This window comes from Lutra lutra, chromosome 1 (assembly GCF_902655055.1).
Source record: "Lutra lutra chromosome 1, mLutLut1.2, whole genome shotgun sequence".
Classification (NCBI taxonomy): Eukaryota; Metazoa; Chordata; class Mammalia; order Carnivora; family Mustelidae; genus Lutra; species Lutra lutra.
The window spans coordinates 46794789-46811936 of record NC_062278.1 but is presented as its reverse complement, the minus strand read 5'-3'; the positions used below and the strand labels follow the sequence as shown (position 1 = coordinate 46811936).

The 17148-nt window shown below is 40.4% G+C and overlaps 1 protein-coding gene across 2 annotated transcripts in view; it reads right to left on the bottom strand.

Annotated features, from left to right (window-relative positions):
* CRYBG3 (crystallin beta-gamma domain containing 3) overlaps window positions 1-17148 on the bottom strand; it is a 111180-nt gene that overhangs the window by 5016 nt on the left and 89016 nt on the right. Inside the window, exons 18-19 of one of the 2 annotated variants that reach the window (XM_047722566.1) lie at window positions 7173-7312; window positions 4192-4315 (exon numbers count right to left, since the gene is read on the bottom strand). In XM_047722566.1, the coding sequence (XP_047578522.1) occupies window positions 4192-4315; window positions 7173-7312 (264 nt within the window). Of the gene's footprint in view, window positions 1-4191; window positions 4316-7172; window positions 7313-15198; window positions 15210-17148 lie in introns of those variants that run through there. The other variant, XM_047722575.1, reaches the window with a different exon arrangement.

Below are 17148 nucleotides of genomic sequence, written 5' to 3'. Positions count from 1 at the left end.
TACCCTCAGACACAGGGAATAAGAGACCAAGTCCAAAGGTGGCAGTGTGAATTAAGTCAGATAATGAAAGGACATCACACAGGTTGGAAACTCCCAAGAAACCATTCTTTTGGCCTTAAGCTTCCAGTCTTGATGAATTAAAAGACGGGATATTCAACATCCCCACCTTGGGTCATATGTTGGCATCCTAGGGGGAACTTTGCTAAATAACAAACTATTTGCTAAGGAAGCACTTTCACTCTGAGAAATTGTTAGGGAAATGCAACAATGTAACATGGTAAGCCCACCATATTCTACACTCTAAACCTTAGATCAATAAGAAGCCAGTTGAATTTTGGTGCGCTGCTGCTATGTGAATTTTTTCCTTATTTCTATGGAAATAGACACTCTGGGACAAATTTTTATCTGGTAATTTAAAGCAGGTAAAAAAAGACCTCTACTAGGCAAAATGTTTTAAATGTTTTCAAAGCACTACTTCCACATTCATAATGCAACAGTAATGTACTTAAATATCTGTGACTGATAGTACGTCTATATAATTCAGTAAGTCTCCCACTGCAGTTATTAATTTCTTGAGGCTTCGGTACATCTTTATTAGTTTCCTTACCTTGTATGTAGAAGAAAACAGGTGTGACCTTCACAGAGGACAGAGTTCCAATTATGTTAGGACCAAACATCACAGTTTTAATCAATTAACTCAAGTAAAGTACTAATTACCCTTATTACACACTTGTAGTCTGACTCTTCTGTAATTATACTGTAAAATACTGGTTTGCATTGTAAGTGCCTTAGTGACTCCCTAATTCCCAAACTCAAAGAGGATCGCATTTTAATTATTACTGATTTCCAAACAAGAATATGAACTACAGCAGTACCAGCAGCCTTACCAAAAAGAAAATGATCCATAGTACCCTTTTAGAAGCCCAGAATTCCTTTGCTGGGTCTTAAAGCTGTGGCCTAAATAAGCAAAGGCAAAATAACCTATAAAAATATTATTTTAAAATAAAATGTTAAACCAGAATATGAATCAGATGGTTTCTAAAGCATAATGAAGAACAGCACAATGTTAATGGCCCAAAAAACTTTTACATAAACTTAGAAGCTATTTGTCTAGCTCTCCTTTATCTCAGGACCCTGAACAATCTCAGAGACATCCTTCCCCAGCAAGGAAGCACAAAACAGATAATCATGTCAAAAAAATGGGCAGAAGACATGAACAGACACTTCTCCAATGAAGATATACAAATGGCTAACAGGCACACGAAAAAATGTTTATCATCACTAGCCATCAGGGAGATTCAAATCAAAGCCACATTGAGATACCACCTTATACCACTTAGAATGGCCAAAATCAACAAGACAGTAAACAACATGTGTTGGAGAGGATGTGGAGAAAGGGGAACTCTCTTACACTGTTGGTGGGAATGCAAGTTGGTGCAGCCACTTTGGAAAACAGTATGGAGATTCCTTAAGAAATTAAAAACGGAGCTTCCCTATGATCCTGCAATTGCACTACTGGGTATTTACCCCAAAGATACAGATGTGGTGAAAAGAAGGGCCATCTGTACCCCAGTGTTCATAGCAGCAGTGGCCACAGTCGCCAAACTGTGGAAAGAACCAAATGACAAATGAATAAACAGACAAATGAATAAAGAAGATACTGTCCATATACACTATGGAGTATTATGCCTCCATCAGAAAGGATGAATACCCAACTTTTGTATCAACATGGATGGGACTGGAAGAGATTATGATGAATGAAGTAAGTCAAGTAGAGAGAGTCAATTATCATATGGTTACACTTATTTGTGGAGCATAAGGAATATCACGGAGGACATGGGAAGATGGAGAGGAGAAGGGAGTTGGGAAAATTGGAGGGGGAGACAAACCGTGAGAGACTGTGGACTCTGAGGAACTAACTGAAGGTTTTGGAGGGGAGGGAGAGGGAGGTTGGGTGACCCTGGTGGTGGATATTGTGGAGGGCACACATTGCATGGAGCACTGGGTGTGGTGCATAAACAATGAATTCTGGAACACTGAAAAGAAATTAAAAAAAAAAAAAAAAGGAACCACCTTTCAGAAGTGAGGAAAATCATCTCAGCATCCAGCTTGGCTTGTAGAGTTCCTAGCAACATAGGATTAGGCATTATTATATAGCTGATAAAAGCTAAACTGAATTCCCACTTCTGCCTTGCTTTTCCCCAGGGCTTTTCAGTGTGATTACCCCTCATCCCATGTGACAGGAGTGAGGAATAAGCAATGAGTGAGGAATAAGCAATACGTGAGGGTCAGGAAATCCCACACCGTAGCCTCTGCCAGAAAAGCCTGCTAAACCTTAGCACTCTCAGAAGAGCATCTCTGATTCTCTCAAGGGACACTATGAATAATGAACTTTCAAAATAAGTGTTACCACAGTAATAATATAAGCCAGATGTTGTGTCAGACTACTTGTACACATTTTTCTTATTCAATGTTCAAAGCAATACTGAAAGGTAAGCAGTGTGATCACTGTTCCACTAGAGGAATTGGATTCCTCACACAGACTCACACTGCTTACAAGTGGCAGAGCTAGAATTTGAACCAACAGAACCAGAAAGGGGTGGGAATGAGCACGGTGCATGTGTGTGTGCATGTGAGAGAGTGAGGAGGGCAGCAAGACCAATTAGGTTAATTTTTTATTGGCTACTATTTATTTAATACTTAATATGTCCAATGTGCACGTCAGAGCCTCAGCACTTATATCCACTCTGCTACCCTCAGCTTGGGGTCTGCAATATATGGTGCCACTCTGCAAATACTGATCTTGTTTTGGAGGAAAGTAGGGTGTGGTTGCTCAACACAAAGTTTAGAAGATAAATCTGGGTTCAAATCCTCGTTCTGACACTTGGATGTCTTTTGCCTATTTGCTTTTACCTCTCTGACCCTGATTTTCCCATCTGGAAAATGGGAATAACAACTCCCACCTTAAAGGGCTGTTGACATCAAGTGAGAAATGTTTCTAATTGGGCTTCAAATGGCGTATCCACAGACCACTCCACCCAACAGCCAGGCTTGGGTTTCTCACCTTCTGTGAAACCTTCCACCACTCCATACATGCTCATACTCCCTTTCTGTAAACCAGGCATTGCCTGTAGCTTTTTGATGGTTATACACTGTTTTGCATTTTATGGTACCATTTTGAGTTGGACTTGTTTTACCCAACAAACACGTAAAAGTTCCAGTAAAGCAGAGATCATGTCTATTCCTTAAATCTTCCACAATTCTTAGCCTCATGTCAAACATCCATTTATACCTTTATTCCTTCATTAAACAGCCCCTGAACTCTTACAATGTGCCAGACACTGTGCTAGATACTAGGAGTAGAACTACAAGCAAAATATGCACAGCCCCTGCCTTCCCGGGCATGTGGTAGAGTAAGAACATGCCCTGTCCAACCACAACTGTGTGGTTACAGACTTCATGCCTCATCTTTGTAGGAAAAGAAAGAAACAGGTCTTTTAGGATCTAATTCAGACTAGGAGAGGGTGAAAGAGGCATCCTGGAAGATGGGACACAGAGATGAGTAGAATTAGCCAGGCAAAGAAGGAGGGAAGAAACTTCTAGACAGAGGGCACACCCTGTGTTAAGAACCTGAGCAGGAAAGCAATTTGCACATTGGTGGCTGTGTCACGGCCCCATCTGAGTGAGAAGGAGACCAGTGAGGGAACAGGCTGGAGAAGCAAGGGGGCCATAGCACACAGGCACATTGAGATCAGCTCATATCCCAAAGGATATAGGAAGATTTTGAACAGAAGACCAACAAGCAGTAGGTGTGTCATAAATACCAAGATTTATCCCGAGTTTTACGTAAATAGAGGAAAAAAGTCCTAATACTTAGAAAGTAGAACTAGGGCAGACTCAGAGTTCATTGTTTTCTTTGCTTCCCACAGAGCTTATGCTGCTCATTTTTCCATGAAAAGTCAGTAGGGTCAATAAGACTTTGGACTGAAAGCTAAAATCCAACACTGACCTTAGATACAACTTAACAAACTGGTTAATGTCTCTAAGATTCCTCATCCTAATTGGAGCCCCTGTAACATAAACGTCAAACTAAATGAGCAATACTTCAGTTGCTATGGTTCGTGACATTTCTACTAAAAAAATCAAGCTATTTTGGGTCTTACGGGATTTTTTTTTTTTTTTTCTCCTTACCTGCTTCATAGGACGGAGGGAACCAATTGTTTTCCATCCGCTAAATGCTGTCCAGTTGGGGATCTCATTAGGCTCAAGTAAGATTTGTCTTCCTAAGAAATTGGATCCTTCATAAGCTATCCACCTATATGAGAGCAGGAAAAAAATTAGGGTACTTAAAAATAAAACACAAAACCTTGTCAAAAATACCTTCTTTTATACAATGTTCATTCTTTAAAACTTCTAGGCTTATAGATTTTTTTTTTTTTTTTTTGACAGAGAGAGATCACAAGTAGACGGAGAGGCAGGCAGAGAGAGAGGGGGAGGGGGGAAGCAGGCTCCCTGCTGAGCAGAGAGCCCGATGCAGGACTCGATCCCAGGACCCTGAGATCATGACCTGAGCCGAAGGCAGCGGCTTAACCCACTTAGCCACCCAGGCGCCCAAGGCTTATAGATTTTTAAGGGAAAAAAAGTATAATGGAAAAGCAGGAAGGACTAGGTGAAAGCCCATTGCACTGGGGGCGCAAAAGATCTGCATTCCAACTAGGATTCTGGTTTCTAACCTGCTAAAACAAGGTTCCTTCCCACCAGGTCTAAAATTCTGTGTTTCTTTGATAATATTGTCTTTTTTCATAACTGTTCAACCTTCAAAGACAGACCATAGCCTCTCACTGTTTCCAGTTACACAGCACTAGTTCCTGCTCCCACGCCTAGCTGAGTCCTCCCCTGCACTCCAGGGCCCCTCCTGGGGGCTTCAGAGCCCACTCAGACACACCTCCTCCTATAATTTCCCCAAGGCCACCAGGGACAGCTTCATATGATCCACAGAAATCCCCTGTCTTGCTTCAAGGCCCAAGAGCTTTTGCAAATCCTCAATACCCCTGGGGCCTTCCACTTGGGCCAAGTGAGAGCACACAGAAGCCTGCATGGCCCTGAGACGAGTCTTGAGACCTCTGGGGCATGCAGCCGTGCCCGTTCCTTTACTGACTGACACCAGCTGCATTCGCCCCACAGCAGTGCCCCGAATAGTCGTGAGGGAGATGGGAGGGCCAACAGACCGAAAATGCCATCTCGTCCCTTCCAGAGAAAGTTTGCTGAGCCCTGATGGAGGTGATTATCAAGCTGAATAGTGAAGGGGAGTAAGCTGGGACTACCAAGAAGATCTAATTCTCAGACTCCAGGTCATCACAAACAGTGGCTTCGGAACTTATGTGTGGAAGACAGGGTGGCTACCTTGCTTGGTTCAGACAGAGCACCCTGCCCCCACAGTCAAGACCAGGCTTGCCCTGGTTTTTCACGGATGGATGATAGGACAGATGACCTTCCCTCTATCCCTTCTCGCCTACACAAATCTAAGCCATCAGACTGGTGCAGAGTCAGGACAGCGTGACCATAGAAATGTTTATCTATCTCCCCAGCTGTGTAGACTTTTTAAATAGGCAGGGAAATTTCAGTTATAAAACCTAGGCAAGACTTTATAAATTGCACCTCTCTATATATTAATTTCAGTGAATTCCACAACCAAAAGGCATTAAAGCTTGACTGTTATTATAACCACAAATCAGAGATATGCGATAATATGGGGATTAAACAAAACTTGCCACTGAGGGTAGCTGGCTGTGCACTGTCATATTCTAAGCCATCTGTAGCTTAAGAAAATCTTTCGACAGCCTTCCCTATTCCTTACTCTGTGTTCCCATTCTCTTACCGAGAATCCAGAACAGGGAGAGTAGGTGGATAATAAGCTAAGGAGAAGAAATAAAGTCAAGGTTAAAAAGTGCCAGTTTTCTACAAAAGACTGAAATAAGTTGGTAAGAAATTACAACAAGTGAGTCAGTAATTATCAGTTCCACGTAGGAGCATGAAGAAAAGTATAAAAATGCTGTGCAAGTCCTGTATCACAGGGATGTAGCTTTCAATTCCAACAGACTTAGTTCAGTGGTAAATAATGTACTGGCATATGGTACGGGGATTATTATGCTTAGAGACAGTGAGTCAATTTACATTTAAGAAACACCAATGTCAAGTGCTTTGAAGAAGAAAAATTGCTATACATGTGAATAATTCAAAAGCCATTTATTATAATAGTTGACTTATTTTTCAAATCAATTTATATTCTTGGCTATGTTATCCCCAAATATTTATATGAGCAGAGTTGATTATCACACAATTTAAAAGTCATAAGAAATAAAAACAATCATAATTTACATTAATCTTGGTGAGCTATGTGTTTTCTCTGGGCTGACAAACAGCAGCAGTAGAGGAGGAGGGGCAGCTTCCGTGCCCACACTCCAGAAACGCCCTGAGAGGCAGATCCCCAGGAGGCCTTCCAGCCTTCACCTCAAGGCCTCTCACTGGCAGGCCTTTACCATTTTTGTTCTAAATAAATATGCAAGTTCATACCTAATTTATGTAACCATAATTGTTCATATCTTTTTGTAAAGCAGTCTCCCAAATTGTGTAAGTTCAGGTCCCACACACCCCAGATGTACCCTGACAATCTATATGAACAGCAACACTGGTGGGTGGGCCGGGTCCACCAGGATCTTCAGTGTGAAGATAAGTACCTGGAACAAAGAGTTCTAGAGCAAACAAGATGCCAAATCAAAAGACAACAATACACTAAGAGTCTTACAAATAGTTGTCTTAGGCAGGCAATGGTGTCAACCAAAGAAGTTACTGATTTCATTACATATGTCCTGAAAGGGAAGTGGGCTCAACTGGTTAAGGTCATCTGGTCCACCTACACTAAGAAGCAGGCTCCGAGCACACGGCCACCCTTCTCCCCTGAAGGGCCCTTCTCTGAGACCTCCGCGTGCCACTACATACTGAACCTGGTCCACAGTCTCATCGGAACAGAATCTACCATTATTACAGTGAGAGAGTAAAGAGTGGCAGTATCTTCAGATCACGTAACAGCAGCAGTGGGGAAATCAAAAGCAACTGTGCAACTCTGTCCTAAGACAGTGACCGAACCAGGCCAAGCACCGTCCCATACTTACAGTCCACTTTTTACCCAGACGGACTGGGTGTAGAAGTGCAGGTCCTTGTTCAGAACAGAGTTAACAGCGTCTTCTAGATGCAGCTCTCTTCCCTCACAATGTTCCAGAGCAAAAAGGCTAATGGAGGGTTCTTCAAAAACCTAAGAGCACAAAAAAGTGCGAGCATCAACGTACATGGTGACCCCATTTCAGTGACCTCCGAGGCAGCCTACCCAGTGTCCTTGAATGCAAACAGTCCACTGGTCTACCCTCTAATGACGTTATAATCCAAACTACACTGGTGAGATTAAATCCTATTCATAATTTTTGTTCACTTCTTTAGTAAATTAAAGTTCTAGAAGAGCAATCAATCTCATAATGAAAATGGACACTTGGTTCCAATTAAGGTCTGGTTGTGCTGTGATAGGGACCTCGTGGTCCTGCCAGTGCTCGCAGCTGGTAACAGAATAAACATGGGATGGAATGGCACCCAGATTTCCCCAGAAGGCCACAGTAGCTGTCACTGACAATGCAACACTTGGTGACTCTAGATTCTTAAAAACATTCCTAGGAGGAAGAAAAAGGCATTTTTAATTTACAGGAAAAAAAAAAAGCCAGAATGCCCAGGGACAGGACTGCTTTTTACATTAGAAGTTAGTATTTCTCAACCTCTTGTGTCAAAGAACACAATCAACTTTGCTCATTCATTGGTCTATGCAGGACACCACGCTAGAAGGCTTTTCAGGTATGAGAGGACAAAGCAAGGTGCTGTTCCTTGTGTTCGGGGCATTAATAACTAAGTTAGGAGAACTGCACAGACACTGAAATGGAATCCAGGGTAGAAAAGGATATGCCCTGAGAGTACTCGGAATCTAGAAGACTAGATTCTTTTTAGCAGAAGGGAGCAGGAATCGAGGAAGCTCCATGGATGTGGATGCTGTGGTATATGAGTTCGGTCTTCAAGGAGGCAGTGGGTTTGGACAGCCCCAGAGAGAATGGAGAGAAGGCACTCTATACAAAGGAAGGGAGACAAATGCACAGAGGAACATGTGAAGGGAAAGGCAAATAGACCCACTTGGCCAGATCGAGTCCGACAGAAAAGTGTGTCAGGTGCCCCCACTGTTTGCTATGGGTATTGAATTGTCTGCTTCTCCTCGCCACTGACAGGCAGAGACAGATTTACTGCCAACGGGGAGTCCCTGAAGGCTCTTGGATGGGGACCTAAGAGTGGGCTGGTACATGAGAAGCAGAGCACTGGTGGCAGGGACTGTGGATGTTCAAAGAACTGTAAATAAACAACTAAGAGCAAAATGAATTACGAAAGCCTTATTCTTTGCTGAAGTGTTTGGCATAACAAAGGATGGGAAATGACTTAAATGTCCATCAAAAGGAGACTGGCTAGATAAGTTATGGTCCATTCAGAGAGAGATATGGCTGTAAAAAAGAACAAGGAGATCTTTATGAAAGATCTCCAAAACGTTTTCTTTAGAGGCGAATACACAGTGAAGAGCAGTGTGGAAGGAGGTACTTCTTATGCTTCCACTTTGTAGGAAAGAAAGGAAAACTCAGGCACATGTACAGACATAATTCGCATGTATATACAGGAACAATTTTCTAAAACAAACAAACAAAAAAACCCCATGAAACTACTGCATGACTACCCGTCAGGAGACTAGGATCTGAGAAGATAAGACACAAGTGAGAGCTGAAGTTTTGACTACATGCCTTTTGTACTTTTTGATTTTTGAACCATAGAAATATATTCATTCAGAAATTTAATTTGGTGATTATTAATGTACATTTTGCACGTTTGGTTTTTTTGTGTTTTTCTTTAAATGGACTTCAAGAAATCTATCAGACAACAACATGAGTGAAGAATAAAGAATGGAATAAGTGGGGGAAAATACTATAGTCCAAATAAAAAGAGGGTCAGACTTACAAGTATGTTCTGGTGGGGGAGGCTGCTGGAAGGTTAGGATAGGTGAATAAGGGATGCCCAGAATTACTATCACAGTGATAAAATAGATAGAATAAGGCAAACAAATGGAAGGAGTAAATACAGAAAAAGATGCGAAAAGATGTGGCTGGGACATGGTGGTGTAATTTATTATATATGAGGAAATCTGGAGGTAAAATGCACCCAGAAGCTAAGAACTTCTATTTAGGACTGAATGTCTTAATGCTGAGGTAGACACAGGATAATCTGAAGAGAAGTGTCCACCAAACACTGGACTGTTTGATCTGGAGGTCAGGAAAACAAATCCAATGTAGGCATGGTAAGTATGTATGGCAACTCCCCACAGCTGGGAAACACAAGCCAGCGGGGCGGGGCGGGGGGGGAAAGGGTGGATATGGAGGATGACAGACCTGTGAGGGGGCGGAGTGTACTAGGAGAGGGGAGCCCAAAGACAAAACACTCCAGAAGATAAGGAGAAAGGGATGAGGAAGAGTTGTCCACAGTGTCAAATTCTCCCATAGTGAGGAAGAGGGCGGCTGTGACGAGGCTGCTGCAGTCTGGCGATCAGGAGGCAGCTGGAAACCTGTAAGAAAATTCTCTGAGTGGCACGGAGGAGAGGAGGGTGGAATCTAGGCTGTAAGAATCGTAGATGGGGTGCACAGGTTATTTTTCAGAGATCTTTGGTGAAGAGAAGGAGGGAAATGGGCTAGTGGCCTAGGCCCATGTTTGCAGGCACAGTGGAAGGTGACGGGGCAGGGGCCTGGGGGTGGATAGAAAGAGGCTGACTACTGCGAGAGAAGAGGGATGGTACTATGGAAGAAGTGAGTGGTCCAGACCACTGTTTCCCATCAGTTCAGAACCTCTGACTGGAATCAGTCCATGAGGGAAAAGAGCACTTTGAAAGGATGAAATACAAGGAAAGATAGAAAAAGAATGCCAAAGAAATGTCCAGGTTTTTAAATAGGTGAGTCATTTTCTCTTTACATTATGTGGCGAAGGTTCCCTGCTGACTAGGGAAGGTCTGAAGTGGTGTCCGACGGAACCATCTGCAGTGAGAGAAAGGTTGCGTATCTGCGCTCTTCCACATGTGGCTACTGATCATGTGAAATGTGGCTTGTGTGTGTGGCCACGGGACTGAATTTGTTTACTTTATTGAACTAAATATTAAATATAAATATTACAGATATAAATATTAATTAACCACATGTGGCTCCTGCTGTGGTAATGGACAATACAGATTTAGGAATTAGAGGATACTAGAAAAGAATGTACCAGTCACTGTGTGAAGTGAGACAATAAGGCAGGCATAAATGGGCTGCCCAGAAGCATTGATTTTCCTTCAGTAAACACCATAAACTAGGTCAGGAATAGAAATTCACCTCTAGTCACTGAAAGACCACAAGCAAGATTCGGCACCTCCTCTGCTACCTATAAAATCAAAATTGGAAGCATCCCAAGAGCTTACAGAGGAAATATCCTTATAGGAGTCCAGAACAGCAGGTTAGAAATGTAGAACTGGTAACTGAAGGTAGACAACCGAAAATTCACACATAAGCTCCTGACTTTATCGTTGGACTTTCCCCAACATCCTCACCCTTAAATTTACTAACTAATTAGATAGATAGATAGATAGATAAATAGATAGATAGATAAATAAATACATGCATTTTGGCTTACCACTTTACACATTTGGTTGAGTTATTAATTAGTAAGGAAGGGCAGAAAGGCAAGGAGCCTGGTCAGGGCTCACAACCATTAGCAACATTCTCCCAGGTAAAAAGTTCACTGTGGTGGACTGACAGATGCCTGTATTAACGTGGACTGACAGATGCCTGTATTTAAAACTCACATAATGTAACTGTTTTAAACTCAAGAGGGAAAAAACTAAAAGCTTACTATGAGAATGTAATTTAAATGCTTAATGTTATTCTGAGAAAAAAAGGACCTGTGTATATTTTATTTCTTCCTTTTGCAAAATGCCCATAAAGGCATCTTTTAAAAGACTGCCATTATCACTCAAATGGCATCAAATTCACTCCCCAATTTAAAGACAATCTAGCAATTCTGTGTTTATAAATTTATCTTTAGCATACTATGTAAAAGTTGATGCTGGGGATCACAGAGGATAGGTTTTTAAATGATGACATGGGAAGACTGGGAAAGAAATTATAGAAAATAACTGAGACAGTATTTTTTTATGAGTTTATAGAAATCAGTAAAAATACCTCACTCCTTCATTAACAACAATGGGGTCATCATGTGGCTCAAACCATCAAACTTTTCATCTGAGAACATCCATTATTTCCAAGCTTAAAGTCATCTACCCTTTAGAGGTTTAATACATATTTAACTTGATCTTTCTCTGATTAAATTGTTTAAATTTAAGTGGTTTTAATTTATAAAGTATACTTAAATTTATAAATGCCCTTGATTTAAAAATGTATGTAAAGGTTAGGAAGGTCAACGTAAGTGCTAATGTGGACAGGATGATGGAGGGGGACTGGCAGGTCATCAGTCAGAAATAAAGAACCCTGAAGACCTATCTTAAAAATCACATTTGTTTCTGATACATTTTCCAGACATGAAAGTAGGAATATAAACTATCAATAGTCTTCAGAACTGCAGACTATAGAATAATCTGAACTTTGCAATGACAATAGGAAACACCAGAACTTAACTACAATCTGAGCTCTACAAATGTCTTGGCCTCTGTCCATGTTAACTTAAAAGACAGCCCACCATTTGGGGCCAAAAGCTCTTCTTAGGTGTCAGCAGTAACAGGACATTCCTGCTGGGTCAAGTCTAAGCCAGGTAAAGATCAGACACCTTTTCTAAAAAGAGGACATAGTTAAGAAAGAAAAGGAATACTTGAACAAATTGTATAAAAGAACTTTTAATAAGAAAAAAAAAAACCCTACACATCCCTCATCATCCCATCAAGTAAAATACATTTTAAATGACAATACCAGTAATAACTAAGATACATAGCACCCTCCTGTGTGCCAGGCATTATATATAAAAATATCCACCCATAACCCCTCCTATCCAAGCACCAACCAGGCCCAACCCTGCTTAGCTTCCGGCATCCGCCAACCCCTTATCCATAATTCTGAAACCAAAGAAGCTCTAAAACCAATTTTTCCCCCCTAATTCAATTGGCAACAAAACCTGACCTGAATAAGTGGAAGGCTACTTATAATATTTCTCCAATATGTGTAGCTATAAATATATTTGCTATAGTAATAGGAATGAGTCTAATTATGTGGGGCTATTTCAAACCCTTTGGGACCCTTTGGGAATATTTCCTTAAAGGCTATGTGTGAATCATACCACTATTTAAAAGGAGAAAAATCCCAAATCCCCAAATACACTGAGATTAGGGGACTGTGAATTTGTTCACTTTTTAATCCATACAAGTTCTCACTGATGTGGGTGGTATTTTTATCCTCACTTTACAGATGAAGAGTCAAGGCCCAGGTGACACAGAGCAGTGGAAGAGCTGGCATTTGAATCCAGAGAACAGGACCTCAGAGGCCATGTTCTTCACTCCTACACTATGGCTCTAACAGATTCTAAAACCAGTGATTATAACATAGAATAGTATTTCTGATAGGCTTCTGTTGTCTGGAGCACTTGACTCCAACTTGCTTGGCTGGGGAATACATATGTCCCCTATTCTTACTTCCCTCTGTGCCTTGAAAAGTGTGTCAACTACCTGAACTGGAAGTTCTGAGATCCTGGTACAAGTACTCTGCTACAAGGATCACATTTACATCTACATACTTTTAATATAATTGGATAAATCTAATTTTTTACTTGAAACTACAGATCTTTACTTTGGCAACTGTATAGTTCTTTTGAGTTTCAAATCACCACTTATCTGGAAAAGGTGTTGATAGTACCCTCAGGATTATATTACTTGGTTAGACTCTAAGTATAACGTACACTCTTCAAAACATTCAGCCATCAGGCTCTGAAAACAGCCATATCTGTATAGCCTGACAACATCGCTTCATCTCAATCTTTGCCAAAGAACCATGGCTAAAACACTAAGTACAACTTAAGTGAATTAAAGAAAAATAACCATAATGCATACCTCTAATACCACTCTGTTCCAGAGCAGTACTAAATAGTGTGCTGGCAAAAAGTTATGTGAAATGATATAAATTTAACAGAAGGTTCATAAAGCTCTCGTAAAACTCTAATCTGGAATCTTTTAAATCTGGCCTATTAAAAACAAAAACATATAAATCCCTTCAGCCTCACGAGTTCATGGTAGTCTTGATGTTGCATAACACATATTAGTTACTGTCTGTGAGCTGTTCTAGTACTGAGTGCTTACCATGAGCTAAAGGCTGCACAAGTACTAGCTTGTTTAAACCTCACATTTTATTAGATAAGAAAGTTGAGACGTAGGTAGTCAGAAACATGCCCAGGTCCACTCAGCTGATAAGTATGGGTCTATCAGGCTCTTAGACTAGACTCTTCAGTGAACTATAATCCTCCTCAGAGAACTGCTTTCATTTGGCTTAGAAAATCGGTTTCATCATAGATCTACCTTTCCTAACTGGTTTCCCTTTAAAAATAAATTATGCTACATTTGAAAAAGAATATATAAATGACCATGTAACCAACACCCAAAAATAATAAATTTTTTATATTTGTATTGAATTTTATAAATACATAAAACATAACAGGTATGGCTAAATTTGAACCTCTCTTCCTCTGTAAAGGTAACCACTATGCTGAAGATGTGAATCCTTCCAGCTCGTATTTTTATACTTCACTAATGGTCATGCATCCTTTGTTTTTAAATATCACTGAAATGTATCTTACAATAACACCCTTTAGTAATACCTGGATCTCACTTTTCATCCATCAGTGCTGCAACAAATATTCTTGTTCCACACCCTGCTCCATGTAACCAACCCTCCTTCCAAAAGCTGTGCATGAATAATTCCATTTCTTTCCCACCCCACCAAACCCAGGTGTTGTCAGACATTCACATGTTCATATCTCAAGTAAGGTAATGTTACCTAGTTATTGTTTTATTTTTCATTTACTTGATTACTAGTGAGGTTTAACATTTTTTGCATATCCTTAGCCATTTTCCTCTCTTCTACGAACTGCCTTTTTGCCAAGTTTTGAAATAGGCTTTCCTTTTTTCTCAACTGATTTGAAAGAGTTCTTTTTATATTCTGTACACTAAACCTTTGCAGGTTTTATAAGGGCTGCAAATATATTCTCCCAGTCTGAGGCTTGCTGTGATAGGCTAAAAAATTAATATTCCCCCACCTCCACACCTCCCACCCCCAGTCCACTCCCCAAATGTTCACATCCTCATCCCTGGAACCTGTAAATATGTTCCTGATGTATTAAAGGGGACTTTGCAGATGTGATTAAAAATTAAAAATCCTGAGGTGGGGATATTAGTCTGGATTATCCAAAGAGGCCTAAAATACAATCACAAAGGTCCTTATAAGAGAAAGGCAGGAGGTTCAGAGGACAGAGAGAAGTTGGGGTGATACACTCTGAAGACAGATAATGGCCATGAGCCAAGGAATGCTGAGGACCTTGAGAAGCTGGAAAATTCAGAAGGAAACAGATACTCCCCTTAGCATTTTCTGGAAGGAATGCAGTCCTACCAGCATTTTCATTTTACCACACTATGACCACTGAGATCTCTAGAACTGTGAGACAGTTTGTTGCTGTAAGCCACTAAGTTTTTGGTAATTGGTTACAGCAGCAATAGGAGATGAATATACTTGCCTTTTACCTTTCTTCTACTGACCTGCACATTTTTTTTTCCAAATCCATCGTACTCCATTATCATTAGGTGAGTTTCCATATTTTCTTCTACGTTTTAAAGCTTGTTTTTCACATTTAGATGGCCATAATCCATGTGGAACTTATTTTTGTGTTTGGAGTAAACCAAGATTCTAACTCTGTTGTTTTTTTTTCCCATGTAAAGAGCCAACTGTCCCAACACTATTTATTTAATAGCTCATAATATCCTCATTGTAATGCTATTTCAGTCAGCTTCCAATTCCATTATTCATGAAGGTCAGTTTCTATGCTCTCCGCTTCCACTCTTCCATTGTCTCTCCTTCCATGTCTACCCACCATCTTAATTATTACTGTTGTAAGTGCAATATATACTTGGGAAGACAAATGATCTTGCCTGTTGTTCTTAAGAATTATCTTGGCTATTTTGGATCCCTGTCTTCTCCAAATCTAGGATAAGTTTCTCATGTGTTCCCATCCCACCCTAAAAAGACACTCTCCTAGAAAGACAGAAGAGTCTATAAGCATTTTGCCTGAAAGTGTATTAATTTGGAGAGGACCACAACTTCACAATATTGAGTCTTCTCAATCTATAATAGGTTACATCGCTTCATCTTTTACACCCTTCAATAAAGTCTTCTAAATAATTTTCTGCATAAAGGACTTATTAGCACTTTGTTAGATTCTTAAGTACCTGGTAGTTTAATTGGCATTTTCTTGATATCCAGAAACTTTCTAAAACTTCATATTAACTCTAAGAATTTGTCTGTACATAGTCTTGACAATTTTGTTTCTTCTTTATGTTTTTGTTTGGTTTGGTTTGATTTTAATCTTATTCAAGTGGCTGTGGCTCCAGAATACTATTGAATAGAAATGGTGATTATAGAGACCTTGTTCTTCTGCCTGAATTTGAAGGGAAATGCTTCAACTGTCTCACTAGGAACTGTGAGGTTTACTCTGCAGGGTTTTGCTAGCCTTCCTTTTTAAAATGTACAAAAGAGTTAATACTATTAACTCAGTATGGATTCAGCTGAAAAATTTAATAGTAACCAAATTCTTCTACACTTTATGAACTCATTGCTTCCTTTCATTCTGGGGCTGGACTGACAGTCGTCTACTATTTCTAGCTGGGGCCCTGATTCAGCACCCTTGCGCGGCCTTGCCAATTCTTATTCTACCTCTAATATTATGTATGTCATCACAGTTATAATTTCATTTGAAGTTTTTCTACAGCCTCTTGTTACAATGTTTCTTTTGCTTTGGCTGCTGCTAGCAGCCAGGACTGGATTATTACTTCAAAGGAGGCCATGTCCATGCCAGGCTACCACGGAGACACTACAGAAGCAGTGGGTTGAAGGCCACTCGCATGGAAACACAGTAAAGGCAGGTTACCCCACACACTACGAGGCCAATGCCTCAAGCATTTATGTGGGCTCCCCACTCACCTCCAGCTCCTAACTAACTGTTTTGGGGACTGTTCTATGGCATAACCTTACTGAAAGCTAATATACTACGTTATTCCCTCAGATCACAGGAGTCCTAACACTGGATACCATGTTTTTTATATTCAATTAGAAATATATCCAGATACTTATTTGCAACAGAACTAAAGACAGACAAGGGTTTGAAAATGCCTAACAGTTTCTTCACAGATGAGTTAATGGAGGTACAAATAAATTAAGTGATTTTTCCCAGTGTCATGGTAAGTGAGAAGCAGAACTATCAACTATGGTCCCAAGGTCCTGTCACTGTAAAATGACTGCAAATTATCCATGGGTCTCTAGAATCTAACATAAGTCTGGGCAAACAAATCAGCCTGGAGCAAACAGTCATTTGCAAAACATACTGATCTTGTATGAAGATGGAATCTTTAAAACTTCTCAATATTACACCGTTATGACTTTTCAACAGTAATTCATAGTGTGTCTAGAAATGCCAGCTATAGGCAACACCTTCATAATTCTGCAGTTGTAAATAATTAACAGAATCATGAGGTTGGCTCATGTATATATGTAAAGGCAACTCGACTGGACAGAAACATTTCCCAGAATTAATCCAGAAACCCACTGGACTGTGGCTTATGTTATAGCATTAACAAATCTGGAGAAAAAGGCCAGGGGAGAGGTGACTGAATCAGAGAAGCAGGATAGGTAGAGTGTGTCTCGCATTTTCCAGGGAAAGACAACACAATTTGGAGCACGCACACAACTGAGACCCCTAGGAGTCTCTTTTGTGGGGAATGTTAGCTGAGTTAAC